Source organism: Eptatretus burgeri, chromosome 9 (genome assembly GCF_056783735.1).
Source record: "Eptatretus burgeri isolate ZD-2024b chromosome 9, Ebu_testis_v1, whole genome shotgun sequence".
NCBI lineage: Eukaryota > Metazoa > Chordata > Myxini > Myxiniformes > Myxinidae > Eptatretus > Eptatretus burgeri.
Window position 1 is genome coordinate 11,961,924 of NC_140969.1, and position 16,664 is coordinate 11,978,587.

At 45.4% G+C, this 16,664-nt stretch overlaps 1 protein-coding gene across 3 annotated transcripts in view; it reads right to left on the minus strand.

Moving 5' to 3' along the window:
• LOC147019539 (MAP kinase-activated protein kinase 2-like) overlaps window positions 1-16,463 on the minus strand; it is an 87,968-nt gene extending 71,505 nt beyond the window's left edge. Inside the window, exon 1 of one of the 3 annotated variants that reach the window (XM_085894098.1) lies at window positions 16,074-16,463. In XM_085894098.1, the coding sequence (XP_085750224.1) occupies window positions 16,074-16,247 (174 nt within the window). In that variant the 5' untranslated portion in view covers window positions 16,248-16,463. Of the gene's footprint in view, window positions 1-15,820; window positions 15,959-16,073 lie in introns of those variants that run through there. The other 2 variants (XM_085894097.1, XM_085894099.1) reach the window with 2 other exon arrangements.
• Between the last annotated feature and the right edge of the window lie 201 nt (window positions 16,464-16,664).

Consider the following 16,664-nt stretch of genomic DNA (forward strand, 5'->3'; position numbering starts at 1 on the left):
GTTCAAAATTTTACGACGTACTCGGCGTATGACACACGTTCGCATGCGATGGGGATAAGTTTTACACACGATATGTGGACGCTTACACACGTCCACAAAGGCTACTTATAAGCTACTCATAAGTCGAAACACGTCGCGGTAATGTCTTTTTTACGCGAAACTTATTTCTAACTTATGTTTGACGTGCTTTGAACCAATTCTTTACGTAGTCCCAACACACATCGACGTATGTAGACGTATTCCAATGACGTCTTCCGGTCGACAAAAAAAAAAAGAATGTGTTTCTAGCTTACAACTGCCATATAAAGACGTGTTCGCAGCAGTTTTGGGAATTGGTATATAAAAATGCTGCTCATAAAAGGGGAACCCAACAGTGTTTTCGAGTTCCTTTTTGAGTCGATGTCCATGTCAGCAGTAACAGTATCAGTATCAGTATCAGTATTAGTATTAGTATTAGTAGTAGTTTGTTCATGTTGGCAGTAGTAGGTGAGTGTGAGGGGGAGGGTGTGGGTTATGATGGATCGTCCTTGCGTCCGCGTGTCCACGGGTAGGTTCATAGGCTGCCACTCAACGATTTAAATGGCTGCATCTCCACTATTGAAAGTAGACGCTTGCGCTCAACAATTGGATTTTTTTTACACTCAACGACTTTTAAACGGTACCACTCAGCTAGTTTCATTGTTTACAATGAACGATTTAAATTGCTGTCACTCGCCTTTGTTTTTTTTTTTTTTTTTTTTTTTTGACGCTGGGGTTTGGAAATTTGAAGCGTTTCTTCTGAACGTGTTAAAACGCTCAAACTCGACTATTTTAAATAGACGCTGCCGATGGACAATTGGAATCATAGCCAAGCTAGACATCGAAGTGTGAACATCCTCGTCATGCCGAAGAAAAGTTTGAAGAATGCTGCAAATAAGTGTCCTGGCCGTGGCCGTGGACGCTGACGCAAGGACGATCCATTATACCGACGTCTTTCAGCCTATGAGTAACTTAAAAGCAACGTCTGTCGACATGTGGCAACGATCGCGTAACGTGCCAACAACACGTTAATCATAGGTTAGAAATAAGTTTCGGGTACGCTAAACATTACCTCGGCATGTCTCAACTTATGATTAACTTACAAGTAGCATGTGTTGACGTCTGTCAACGATCGCAGACCGTGCCTACAACTTGTGGCCAGCGTAGCGGAACGTGTGAGTCATACGCCGGCATACGTCGTGAAATTTCAAGCATGAAAAAATTTGAGGACAACCGAAAAGTACAACGTTTAAAGCCAACGTACAACGACGTATGGCAACGTACTACGACGTATGCCAGCGTGCTCTCAATGTTATCAAAACTTACCCATAACGTATTCAACGTGTGCCAGCGTTTTAGAAAAAAAATTCAAAAATCGGCATACGTTGGCTAAAACGTCAAGGTGTGACCGGGCCTTAAACAAAATGTTTTTGAAAGTGACAAAAAGACGATTTGTGTTCTACAGTGTTCAAGGATATAATTCAAATGAAATAACATGAAGATTTTAAAGGTTGAAGAAAGAAAAAAAAATCTTCAGGAGGTTTGTGCCATTGATGCAGCGTCTTTTACACCACCTTATTACCTCTGCCACAAAGTGGGCGGAGATTTTCTTTTCACCCGTCTGTCTGTGAGCAGGATATCTGAAAAAGTAACGTACGGATTTGGACGATATTTTGTGGAGAGGTTGGGTGTGTGACAAGGATGAATTGAATCAATTTTGGTGAAGATCTGGATCCGGATCCCAGAATTTTTAAAGTAATTCTTAATCATTGAGAGAACTTGTGGCTAAAAACTATGTAACATGACATCTCAAAAAGTTGTGGACGGATTCGGACAAAACTTGGTGGACAAGATGGTTTGGTGACAAGAACAAGCTGATGTGATTTTGATTGAGGTCCAAATCCTGATACGGCCCATCAGTGGGATCCAAAATATGAACTGTGTTAGCCTGCTCGAGGTATGCACTCTACCAAGTGCTGTTCGTTGCCTCTGCCTTCGTCTGTACAGATCTACTTCAATAAAGATCGTTCATTCTCAGACGTCATGTAATCTACATTCCTCAGAAAAACTACAGGTTTTTCAACTGGTCTTGGAACAAAGTTGGCTCATTGAACCATAACAACTTTGGAATGCACAGATTCTTTGCAACGACTGCCACAGCAAGTGGTGTTTTAGGTTAACAGTCACAGCCTGTTTTTCGGGCCTTGCAGCGCACTTTAGTCCATGGGCTAGACGAGTACTCCAGGGCAGCAATAGTTGCATTTAGATCTCCCGGTATCTCCTGCGATGAGGTTGAGTGTTTGAGCCTCCCACTCTCTCACCGCAGGCAGGCCAGTGGTCTTTCTGTCTTCCACTGTCTCCTCTCCGGTCTCGCCCCCCCCCCACCTTCTATATCTGCGATTTGTCCCCACCGTATTTCCGCAGTGCACTCAAGGTCCGCTAACAACCCACTTCTGGTAAAACTACCAAAATCATGAATCACTGTTCACCTTCACTCTTTCATTCCTCTTTTTTACCCATCTTTGGAACAAACTCCCTCACTCTGTTGAATCCCATTCTTCCCTCCAGGCTTTCAAAACAGCTGTACACCACCACCTATCGTCCCCCATCTAAGTCCTCGATCTTTTCTACCCCCGTTAATCTACCCCAAACCCAACTTCTTCAAATCCCTGCTTTCCTTCCTGAAAGTCCCTGTAATGTCCATCTTGTATTCCCCATGTTCCCCACCCCATCCCATCCCTCTCCTTTCCACAGATCTCCTCATGTCTGTTCCCCACCGTTTTGTCCTTCCCACTCCCGCCCATCTTGTCTCATGCCCCCCTTGCTGTGCATTGTGTGTTAGCTCTCACACGAGCCTCGACAAGGTATACAAAACAAAACAAAAAAAGTTGGCAAGTCAAGCCTGTGTGCTGAGATAAGCGGCGAGGCCTATGAGCTCGACTAGTGCGTCCAGGTCGACTTTGTTAAACTGTACCCAAGTCATCGAATGCAATCAAAATATTATTTATCTAATTGAACCACAAGTTCACATTATGGACAGGCCGGTGGTCTCTGAATTCTACCACCTACTTTCTGGTCTTGCACCCTCTGCTATTTCCGTGATATGCCCCTCCACCCCCAGGATTCTGCACGACTCACACGGTCCACTTGCAACCCCCCTTCGAGTAAAACTCAAAATCCAGAATGACCACTCACCTCTACTAATTAGTTCCTCTGTTTCCCACCTGTAGAACCAACTTCTCCATTCTCTTCAATCTCATTCTTCCCTCCAGGTCTTCGGGACAGCTGTTCACCATCATCTCAGATCACCCCCCCCTCCCCAATCCAAAACCATTATCTTTTCTACCCTCCTAACCCCTCCCCTACCACCAAGCCCAGCTCTTTCCAACTTTCCAGTTTTTCTTCCCGAGTTTGTTTCTGCATCCATCTTGTCCAACCTGTGCATCCTCCCTTACCCCCCCCCCCCCCATTCTTACCCACATCCCTAATTTGTCCAAATCTCCCTCCATTTTGTCTCTCAACTCTGCTGTTGCAATGTTTGTCGTCTTCTGCTGTTCCTTACCTTAGTCAAAGCATCAAAGCATTTTTTAAACACCGCTCCTACAGGTTTTAAAAAAGACATCGAAACATTTAAGTTAAACGTTTCAAGTTTCTTAACAGTATGTTTTCTCGAGATGGTATTAGCAGTGTCTCGAGAATTTGCTTGCTTGTTTATTTCTTTCATCAATCCAATTCGCTCGAATTTGTTAGAACCTGTTTGTTTTCACATCTGTCTATCTGTGAGCAGGATATCTCAAAAAGTTACGCACGGATTTGGATGAAACTTGGTGAACAGGTTAGATGTGTGGCAAGGACGAATTTATTTGATTTTGGTGAAGATACGAATCTGGATCCGAATACGAGAGGTTTTAAAATAAAAAAAGAGTTTCAATGTGATTCTTCACCTTGAGAGATGGGGCCAAAAACGATATATATAGCACGATATTTCAAAAAGTTGTGGACGGATTATGAGTTGGGTAGGTGACAAGAACAAGCAGACTCGATTTTGGTTCAGGTCCGGATGCAGATCCGGCCTATCAGTGGGATATGTAAACTGTTCAGCCTGGTGGAGGTACGTGTTCTAAAGAGTGCCGTTCTAGTTTCACACGTCACACGAGTTATTTGTGCATGATGCTTGTGTCCATAAAAACAGTAAGTTTCCTGTTTGGAACAATTTTCAATTTTGACTGCCAGACAAACTGAAAATGTTATCTCACTCCTTTCTGCGCACGTGTGATCGGGACGAATTCAGAGCCAAAAATACTGAAAAACTACACGTTTGTTTTCTGATTCGTGTTCAAAAAATATGACATTCAATTGAATTCAAGTTGTTCCTTGATCATAAACTGACGCTTGTAGACACAGACCGACAGACAGAAAGGACAGACGGGGAAAGTGAACCAAGTGCTTGATCCCACTTTTCGCTTTGGGCTCGTGGGGTAATAAATGTCTGCATACCAAACCAGGTGTACCAAAACCAGAATTCTCTTGCGACGTTCTTAATCAGTTACCAACCAATCTTGAGGAGGATGAGGAGAAGGAGGAGGTGGTTAAGTGCGAGCTCGATTTGAAATCAAAACAATACAGAGTGAATCAAAACACACGAGTACGTCAAATGAGAATATAAATTGGTACGTCATCTTGTTTGTAAAAAAAAAATAATAATAATTAAAAAAAAACATTATCTGCATTGTATGTACTGTACATGCCTCCTCTCTGGAACAACTTTATGAATTGCTGTAAAGAGGCTGGAATGGAAACAAGAATGAGAATCAGTTCAATCATCAAAATGTGACATTATCTTGACTGAGCGTCAGTGCTGCCAAAGCAGTGACTGGGCAAAGGTCATAAGTCTACATAGTTGGCCGTTACCTTCCCAGCAGTCAGGGCAGGACCTTGTTTCAGGTGGCAGGGATAACCCGCACACTCTACAGTCTCAATGAAAGACACCCATGCGATCTTTAATGTTCGCCACAGACCCATACTTGTACCCGGGGTCCTCCAGTTTAACGTCTATCCGAAGGATGGCGCACACAACTGACGCCTCGACCTGCATGAAAAAACACCAGAGTGGGAGTTTATAGCTGGTTCAAGGTTAGAACCCAGGGAAGGCAGCTGGAAGATGAGTGTGCATCGCTCTCGGACCTAGGCTATCCCACCGGTCCTGTTCACCTCTCAAATTATTTTAATGCTTTTTAAATACAAAATACACATTCCGCTTGTGACATAATCTCAAAGAAACACGTAAAGATCCATTCTTGTAGTGCTAGCCAAAAGGTTACGCCGTGATTCTGGAATGCGTCAAGTGAAATCAAGCTCCCAGTTGAATAACCTCACCGAGCCAAAACACAATTACTGTGCTTAGAGTTTCGAGAGGAAAGGAGGTCCTGGGAGAGAGAGAGAGAGAAGTAAAAATAGACTCCAGTGAATAGGAGGTCAGAAAAATGACCCCACAGCACAAGATGGAGCATTTCAACTACACGGAATGGCACAACATTGTAGTTTTGTAAAAGAACACCTGAAGCTACAATTACTTAATCCAACACTACAAAGATGGAGTTTGGGCAATGCACCATTGACCTCAGGTCAGCACAGGTCAACTTCCATGAAAATGAACACGAGACATCTATTTAAACAAACAAAAGAGCTTTGTCTTCCATCTTGAAAAGATTCCACACAATACAGAAATATAAATATGTAAAAGTAATTTATTCTATGCTGGCAGTGTGACGGCTCATCTCATCGACATCATTCATCTCAATAAAAACAGGTTCAAATTCGAGCGAATTGGATTGACTAAAGGAAAAACAAACAAACAATCAAATTCTCGAGATGCTGCTGATACCATCTCGAGAAAACGTACTGTTAAGAAACTTGAAACGTTCAACTTAAATGCTTCGACACCTTTTTAAACACCTGTAGGAGCGGCCAGGAGGGAGGAGGGGGGGGGGGTCAGGTCAGGATATTATCTTTCTGCTTATTAATACCGCAGCAGAGTACCCACCCCAGCCTACAGCATGCAACACATTCTTCTGACACGTCCCTTTATTGGGGGTGGTGTATAGGCAACAGACTGCTGCCTCGATCGCTCCCGAAAAATAAAATTAAGTAAAATAAAATAACCTGGGTTATGGATGTGATGCGAAAACATGCGCACTGCTTATGTACGTATGTAATTGGATGTGGTTATACGGCTCAGATAATCCCAATTGCACCCACAAAGGAATAAAATCAAAAGATGGGCGGAAAAAAGAAAAATAATAATTCTGAAAACTTCATGGAATCACAATGAAACTCCAGAAACACACTTTCAGGGTGTCCCGAGTAATCCCTGAAAATTTCAACTTCCTCGGCCAAATCCTCTCGGAGGAGAAGATCAAATGCACGACAAACAACAAACAACATGCTTACACATACTTTCCCTTCATTATATATGGATACCGAAGGCGTCACGCTTTCCACCATGGTCGTTGGGCACGTGATCCCAGCCACAGTCAGATTTTAAACGTATCTGAGGCAAAATTGATGTTTTCCCTGGGCAATGTAACCTTAAGTAACTGCACGTGCAGATGATTGAAGACGTAAATTGCCACAACTGCATGGAATAGATTTAAATCCTTCCTGACGTCACAAAATAAAAGTGGTTGGGCAAAGGACACCAAGCACTCGATTCAATTCAAATGGTCTTCCATGTTGAAAATGCGCACGAGAGATGAGCAGTCTCACAGATGGTTGGCATTGCATATAGTCAGGAGCACAGACATACTGGCCAGTCAACAGACAAGGAGGCGGCCCTGCCGAGTGACCAATGCCAGACAGGTTGGAAAACAAATTTAGCCAAGAAAAACACGAGAGCTCGCCAACTCGACTTCATCAAGAGGCAGGCTACGAATCATCGCAGTCATGTTCAACTGCAATGATGCTGTGACCATATATATATACACACACATATATATATATATATATATATATATATATATATATATATATATATATATATATATATATATATATATATATATATATATATATATATTGTGGTGAATAAACGTTTAATCTCCTTAAAATTGGAAGGACAGATGCTTGTCCCTTTGACAGAGTGCGTCACAATGACTGAAATGTACTACCCAACAGGTGTGTCAGACAATTTAAGCCCTTGTTATACTGGGAGCATGGCTGATAGGATGGGCCAGAGGTCATGCACACTCTCCTCTAAGCTGTCTGGCCTGGGTTTGAATCCCGACCCAGCTATAAACTGTCATCCCGGTGTTTCGCACCACTACTAGTACAACCGAACTGCACATCGTCGACACTTTTATACTGTCTGGAGGGCATATACAAGTAAATTGTCCCAAATCTAATGGGGTCATCTCCTGGAAAGATAAGATCTCAAACAGTATCGTCCTGAGGCATGCAGACAGACACAGCATGGAAACCATCTGACTAAAAATTTGGCTTCACCAGGCTGGTCACATTGTACATATGCAAGACAACAGACTACCCAAAGTTGCACATGAGAACAAAATTAAATTTGAAATTAGATTCAGGGATAGACAAACACTGCACTACAAGGACGTCCTCAAGCAACACTTGAAGACCGCTTCAATTTCTGTTTTGGAACAGTTAAACACTTGCTCAAGATGGGCTCAAATGGCATAGCATATTGCAGAATGCAGTAGAATATGCAAAGGAAGCAAGAATTGCAATGTGGAAGCTGTAACAAAAAAACCTGTCACAAAGCAAGTCTACGTCGAACGGCAGTCTCGGTTTACTGTGACCAATGTGCGGAGGGGTTTCTCAGCTAAAATTAGCCAGGTTTCTCATTCACGAGCTCATTGCTACGAAGACGACTCCCGGGTCATCACTGAAAACGACAGTCAATAATAACAACAATAAGCAGAGACCCACAGTCCTCACCACCGCCCCCCCCCAACATCCCAAATCTATGTCCCCTCCCTCCCCCTTTCCTCAACAAGTCCTCAATCCCACCTCCCAAGCTCAAAGTCCTTAATCCCCCTCCCAAACCCAAGTCCTCGAGCCCTTCCCCCATACCAAGACTAGATAATAAAGGATAATAACTGGAATGCACTTACCGGGTGTAGTGGCGTGCGCCTGTAATCCGGCGACTCGGAGGCTTGGGTTGGAGGATCGCTTGAGGACGGGAGCTCTGCATTGGGCCACGCTATGAGAGGGTGTAGGGCAGCCTGGAATCATGGCGAAACCCAATCCTTATCCCTGTGTCGTAAGAGGCGACCAGGGTTGCGTCAGGAAGGGCATCCGGCGTAAAGCCTATGCCAAATCAGTATGCGGATCATAACGGATGATCCGCTGTGGCGACCCCAAACGGGAGCAGCCGAAAGACGAACAACAACAACTGGAATGCACTTAAAAGGAGGTGCTGCTCATGCCGTTGTTTTCTCTCAGTGCAACACTACCCCAGAGGGCACTAACCTATCCTGTTGCGTGGTCACTGTACGAGTATATTATTTTGTCGACATTGTCAAGGCTCGTATGAGAGTGAACATACAATGCACAGCAAGGGGGGCATGGGACAAGGGGGGCAGGAGAGGGTAGGACAAAACAGTGGGGAACAGAGACATTAGGAGATCTGTGGAAGGGAGAGGGATGGGGTGGGGAACATGGAGGTATACAAGATGGACATTACAGGAACTTTCAGGAAGGAAAGCAGGGAATTTGAAGGAGGTGGGTTTGGGGTGGATTAACGGAGGTAGAAAAGATTGAGGATTTGGATGGGGGACGATAAGAGGTGGTGGTGAACAGCTGTTTTGAAGGCCTGGAGGGAAGAATCGGATTGAACAGTGTGTGGGAGTTTATTCAAAAGGCAGGAAAAAGGGAATGAAAGAGTGAAGGTGAACAGTAATTTGTGATTTTGGTAGTTTTACCAGAAGGGGGTTGCTGGCGGACCTTGAGCGCCCTGTGGAAATATGGTGGGGACAAATCGCAGATATAGAAGGGGGACAAGACCGGAGAGGAGATGGTAGAAGACAGAAAGACCACCGACCTGCCTGTGGTGAGAGAGTGAGAGGCCCAAAGACTCAGCCTCACTGTGGGAGATACCAATGATCCTAAATGCCTTGGTTTCTACAGTGTGAAGCCAAGAAAGGTGAGAAGAGAGAGCACCAGCCCAGAGGAGAGAGCAGTACTCCATCAGGCTGTGGATGGAATCTTTGTATGTGGTCAGGAGCTCAGGTGTGCCAAAGAAGGACATTGCACGATGGAAGATTCCCAGTCAGCGAGTGGCTTTGGAGGCCAGGTTGGAAATGTGACTTTCCCAGGAAAAATCATGGCAGATAGTGAAACCCAGAAGCGTGAATGAAAGGACTTCTTCCAGAGGATTATTAAGAAAGTAGATGGGGGCGGGGGGGCTTGCCAAACGGTCCTTTCGGAGAGACATAGTGAGAGAGTGAGATTTGTCAGGAAGAATTTAAATATAGTCCTGCAGCAATTTAATTTTATATTTTCCCGTGTGAGCTCAAAGATGGACTCATCTGAGATTTTCACAATATGAAGCCCTGTGCAAAATATGGAGATGCAACCTGCCCTCATTGTCCAAGTTATTCTGCAGACAAACAGACAAACACACAGACGGGATGATTGCAATCCTCTCCCTCTCGTCATACGGCCTCAGTGCAAGTCACAAGAATAATAATAATAATAATAATAATAATAATAATAATAATAATAATAATAATAATAATATTTGGTACACTCCTTTGAACGAATGTGCAAAGAATTCCGAAACCAATTCAGTTTTGACATTGTCCCTCTGATTTTGATTATATGCCAAACCTTCTTGTGAATTTGTATAAAGTTGATCACCTGAAATAACAACACATTTTCCCACTTTTCCACAAGAGTTACATCATAATGTCATCTCAAATAGAAAGCCGTTGCCACAAGATAATGAATGAAATCAAAGTGTATGGTTATGGTTTTGAGGAGTCCCAAAAAGATCCTCACATAGTTAAAGTAGTTATTTCATCATATATTGCTCAGTTTAACTGTCTAAACTCAGTGTTGATTGATCTGCATTGTGATTGTGTAGTTAGAAATGCCATATGTCATTTTCATATTCTCCATTCTTTTCGCCAAGCCATTTCCCGCATTCTATACATCACGAGCATATTCCCCTCACAGACGCCTCTGGAACCGCTTTGAACAGGTTTCATGAACGCCTGAAACCATATATCGCGCCAAAACCAAAGGCCACGGCGGCTCCTCCCATGGACGTGGGGTGGGGGGAGGGGGAAGATGAGGATCGAGTGAAAGGTGGGGAGGGGCTCTATAAAAATGTGGAGCAGAGAGCTTCTTACTGAGAGAGACCTGCAGACTCGTAAATTTAGAGCTGGAGAGTTTCCGGATTTTGTTAGGCTGCTCGCTTCTTCTCTGCACTCGGCTCTCTGTCCTTCCTTTCACTTTGCTCACTCGTTCTTGCTTCTTTTTGGGCTTTAGAGCACTTTTCGTTATCATCTTTGGAGCGACTCGATAGCCAAGTTCTCTGGCAGCACGTCTCTGACCCGAAGCACTTCTTTTTGTCACTTTCCTTCGTGCTTTATCTATCCATTACTCGCCACTCGCTGTCTTTGTTTCACCATTTGTTCTTTCCCGCATCTTCTGTCTGTCCTTTCGCTATCTTCCGTGTTTCTTCACCTTCACACACCCACATCAACTAGCTGCTAGACCCTCCACCTTATCTACATCACCCAACATATGATTGTTTATCTGAGGCTTGTCAACACATAAGGTAAGTTTAAAATGATGATATTCACTATTACTCATGTTTGGGAGGAAAGGGGTGAGAGAGGGAGGGAGGGTGAGGGGGTGGGAGAGGGAGGGAGGGGTGAGGGGTGGGAGTGGCAGTGGGAGCTGTTTTTACATATATCTATGTTTCATTCTGGGACCACAAGAGAAACTGGACTAGACTTCTGCAAGGATTGGTAATAGGAGAAGTGTCCGTCCATGTGTGTGTCGATATCTGTATGTGTGTTATATCCACTGCCGCCACGAGCTTGGACTTGGAGGAAATGGGGATACAAAAAAAGGAAACAAATAATTAATGGTGACAAACCCCTTTAACCCACCGAATATCGTGCCCACAAAACCAAATGAACGAACGGGAATCTTACTTATTTAACTTAACGGGCCCACATGCATATGATAATAGACAGACATGAGGGAGCCACAAGACAGAATTATTGGACAATGCCTGGCAGGACATCACAGAACTTGGAGGTAGGTGGCAGCTGGGAAAAAACAGCCTTTTCTGCAACTGCGTCCGTGCGCTGTAAGACGCCTGTGAGGAGTCGGAGAATCGTGGCCAGGTTGGTGGGGTCGTGGTTCTGGCATGCAGCTCTGCAGTAAGACACAGCTTCCTCTGAGGTCGAATCCAATCAACTCCTCCTCCCCTCTCTGCATTCACGTTTTAAAGTTTTCGGCACCAAACTCACCTCTAATGCACGATGCCCATCCCCTCTCACTCACCATTGGCCCTGATGACTCTTCTGATAGGCAAGAGGAACCACTCTCCCAACTTCTCAATCAGACGGCTCTCCCCCACTTACCTTGGTTATGACTGAGAGGTTCTTTCCCATGCAAAATTGTGCATCAAGGCTTGTCAAATACTCAAACTAGAAGGGCACGTGTTTAGAGCGCATACCTCCGCCACACAATGCCTGATCCATGAGAACATATTTTGGCCCAAAACATTTTTGAAATATCACGCTATATATCGTTTTTGGCCCGATCTCTCAATGGTGAAGAATCACTTTAAAAATTAAAAATTCTCGGATCCAGATCTTCACCAAAATCAAATCAATTCATCCTTGTCACACACCCAACCTGTCCACCAAGTTTCGTCTGAATCCGTCCACAATTATTTGAGATATTGTGCTATATATATATATATATATATATAGTTATGGATCTGGAAACCATTTGCATTCAACATACAGGTCCCAAAAGTCAGTTATCCCGTTAAGTACATGTCGTCAGATCCCTTTCCTTTTGTCTAGTGGGAGAATCAAAAACGAGCGTTGCGACTTCTTTTAGTTAGGTTATTAAATCTTTACATCTAACAACCAACGGTCCATCTGCATGACCCCTCGGCCCGTCATGATCCACCGCCAACCGGCTGCACCAACGTACCTTTGCAGTGTTGATACTGTTGCTCGTCGAGTGTGGGCCTGCATGGGGGATTGGCTGGGGTTTACCGGGAGGGGCCGTTGCAGCGTTATACTACTACTCATCAAGTTTGACACCGCATGGAAAGGGCGGTTGGGGTTTCCCGGCAGGACCAAGGCCCCGCCCCGGAAAGGTGGGCAGTAGGACCCTGTCCAATGAGGGGCGGACACAGCGAGGCGTTTTTCGCCAAGAGCCCCTCCCCGTGGTGGGAGGAGATTTATATCCGAGACTCTCTGAGTAAGGAGGAGTTTTCACGGTGGTTGGGTCAGGCAGTTTTTGTTCATGGTGGCTGTGAGCAGTCTGGTTCGTTCTTCACGGTGGCTGTTACGGGGAGAGGAGTTCTGTGGACCCTGACTATTCGCCACGCGAGCTCTGCCACGAGCGAGTCCCACACGTGCGACTGGGACCAAACCGACAACCTTTGGCAGGTGCCGCACTACAGAGCACGCTTTCCCTCCGACGACCAGGTACCCACCGAACTCTGACCCCCAGCTTGTCTCTCTTCACGGATGCGAGGGTCAAATAAAGACTCTGGGGTTTCTTTTCTTTTTGTGTGTGTGTCTGCGTGTGGGCCCGTCTATAAGTAGAATTGTTTAAGTGTTTTTGCTTATTTTAAATATTTCCCTGCTTGCATATTCGCATCAAGTCTTGCCTTTGTCTTTATTTTACTGTTAATAAATTTATTAGAAATGTGCCCAGTCCGTTTCTGTCCCTTCTTACATTGGTCCAGCATGGTCCGGGTCTGAGTATAAGCGGGGTTTCATCCCTGGTAATCGGTCTATCATAGCCGGGACGTCCTGGGCAGGCCCCGCTCGACTGCAACGAGCCGGAAAGGTAGGTGGCAAAGCGGTAGTCGGTAGTGTGAATCGGATGAAAATTGAGGATTTTAGAAATACCAACTAGGTTGTTGACCTCTTGACCTCAAAAATAGGCTTCTTCCATATGACAAACTCTACAATGTGGTGAAGTTTGGTGAAGGTCAGTTTAACCCAAAAAGTAATTTCCATAACAATATCTTTGAAGGTACGTGTACGTTCATCGAGAAGCAACTGTATCGATGGCGTGGTGTTGGCAGGGTCTGGTATCTCGTATATTGTGGATTCAAACATTGCTGTGGAACCTCAGAATGATAACTTTGGTATTTTGAGTAAGAGCTACTGAGAGCCAATTCCCAGTCTCGAAACATAAGAACTCCTCCATGCTTCACGTCCTTGAAGAAGAAGTAGAAAAAATCTTTCCTTAGCTAGTCTAGTGTGGATGTGACTGCACCTACGACTCATATTTCGACTCGATCAGCGGTTGTACGAGTAGTGGCATTTGGATGGGATCGGTTGCTACAGAATTTCGGTGGTAAGGAATTGCAAAAGGTTTGACACAAGCATGTCACCACACTCGGTGGTGTAATGGTTCGAGCCCTCAGCTCTGTATCTGGAAGGTTGGTGGTTTGAACCGAGTAATACCAAAGACTTAAAAAATGGTACGTGCTGCTTCTTTGTTTGTCGCTCATCATTTAAAAAAAAAGAAAGAGCATGGACAAACAACCATATATTGGTAACCATCTAATAATTATATTCACAATTAATATCAGAGTGGAAGGTAGGGGTAGCCATAATTTTCAACATCTACGGCAGGATACCAAGAAAATCTGCTACTACCCCCATCCATCCATTGGAACCATACTCCATGCAGAGCGTCGGTGCTGCCTCAGCAGTCTCCTTGGCTATTGGGCACAATCCTGGATGGGTCGCCACTCCGACACAGGATACCAGCATGCTGGCACTCATTTTGCCGACCTCCGAAGGATGGCAAGCAGTCAACCCCACCTGGTATGAATTAAGCGGCAGAGCGGGATTTGAACTCCAGATCCTAGGATCCCAAGCCCACCACCGTAGCCATGAAGCCAACACCATGCATACTACCTCAGACGACGCCAATTATTCTCACCTTATTGTGGGTCTGCGGGGGGAAACGTTTTTTGGCCCAAAGTCACTCATGAATTGCTGGCCAGGCCTGATGTTCGACTGCACAAGTTAATGGGAAGACAAAGGCAGCGATAAACGAGCGGGGTATGGAGTTCAACGCCGAGATTCAAAGGTAGTTGGCGTTCCCATCAGAGCTCCTGGCTCAAGATGCAGGGAAACCAGGTTCAAATCCCAACTACCACCAGCGTTTGTTCATCATCCAACGTCCTTGCAATACACGTTAAAACGAACGACGATCAAAAGGACGTCGACTTGTGTGCTTGTCCCGCAAGTGCTATACGCACAAGCTCCTCGAAGGGAAATAAGTTAACAAAGAAATAAACAAGCAGTCATAGACTGGTACTTACGAAATCGTCAACTTGACCTCTGACCTTGTCTAATAAAAGCTGTCTCTCGAGAAGGTAGCGACGCAAACCAGAAGTTTCTACGATGATTCTGTACCAAACCATCAAAAAAATCGAATGTTTGACCTCACTGTGACCTTGACCTTTGACCGATTTTGACCAAAATCTAATCAGCGCTAGCCATCACCCTCCTGAATCACGTGGTGTATTTTGACATTGGTAGCTTCTTCCGTTCGAGTTATCGTGCCCACAAACACACAAACACACAAACACACAAATAAGAGGACGGAAGTCATCAATACACTTTCGAAATCTTGAGATTTCGTAAGTAATAAATAAAAATCTATGACCCACACGTCTTAATCAATTTAAACCAAAGAAACAGCCAGCACGAACGCTTCTCAGAAGGGTCACTGCCAATCTCCAGGGAAGAGTTTTGATTCTATAAAAAGAAAGCCGTGCCCACACGCACCCCAATCCAGGATGTGCATTGCGGACAGGGAAACATCGGCATCAAACGGATCGACATACTCAAACAAAGCAGGTGTCGGCAAGTGTTTGGTTGGAAAGGGACGGCAGAGGCACGCAAAGGTCACAGATCAACCACCTCCACAAAGCAAGGGCAAACTCACCGCATCGTCCATGACAGGTGACCTTATTGAGGAGCATCGTGAGTAAAATCTCTCCCACTCATCTCGTGATATAAACACTCCGCAATTATATAAGGGATTCGGTCCGTTCACGTGCAAACACTTGTGACATCGCCATGTGCCCCCCCCTCCCCAATGACGTGGGTGGCACAGCAGAGAGTGCCCCCGATCATCTCCAGCTCAGTTTCAAGGTACTACTACTACTACTACTACTACTACTACTACTACTACTACTACTACTACTACTACTACTACTACAACAACGCGGGAATCGAATTTCGATGTCAAAAGTTGTTCGAAAAAGAAAACTCAGGATTTGATTCTCATCGAATACGAGGATATTACGGACTCAGAATGACGACGATACGTCGGGACCTTCGGCGGCGTCATCTGAACCACCAGATTCCAATGACGTGGAATTCGAATTCCAATGACGTGGAACTCGGGTTCGAATCCCGTCACAACAAAACACGTTTGTACGACGTGTCCGAACGTCCTGACGATCCGCGTGAAGGCAACACCGATGTCTGCCGGCGTGTTCGCGTCCCGCGTCGGACACGTCGTACGACGTCGGAGTCAAACTCACCTTGAAAACTGACAAGACGTGTCGGGTATCGACGTGATGGACGTTTATAAACAGAAACACGGGTATTATATCCTCGGGAGGTCCTTGTCGTCTGGGGAACGAAGAATTCCCCACGCACGGCATCAAACGACCTCAAAAAAAATTGTCCGACGTCGCAACACGATAATCTACTGTACGGAACTGTACTGTACTGTACTGTACTGTACATTCATCATTCATGTCGGGCATGTACAGTATAACCAGGTGCACACACCTTGAGGGCATACTTGGCGCCACCTTCCTTTTTGAAGCACTCCAACACCTTCCCGTTGATGCCCAGCCCGAGCACGGCCTTCGACACCTTGTAGTCCTCCGTGATGACGTGCCTCTTGGGTTGTAGGGGAGGCCGAGCCGGCCCGGAGAAGGGCGTCTCGGCGTTGGCCCACATGACGCCGGTCGTGTTTCCCCGAAGTCACCTTCACGGATCCCTCGAGGTCGACGACGGCGGTTCGACGCGGCTCTGGAAGCTCCCTCGCGCCGCCACACGCCAAGGAAACACTCGAGATGGAAGCGCGAGCTCGATGAGGGACACACGAAGAGTTGAGGAAAAAGTTCGGCAGCCTCGGAAAACGGGAAGCTGTTAGGGGCGGGGCGAACCGGATAGCGCTCCTCCCCCAAGGCATACGTCATTCCGTGACACGCCTCCCCCCCCCCCTCGGGTCCCGGGCCAGAATTTCCAGTCACCTTCACTCGGAGTCGTTTTACCTGCGTCGTAATCACTTACCCTGACTCGTGTCGACGTCCGCGACACGGATGGAAATATGATAACAGCGACAACAAAAGGGCCATATACTTATTACGTATG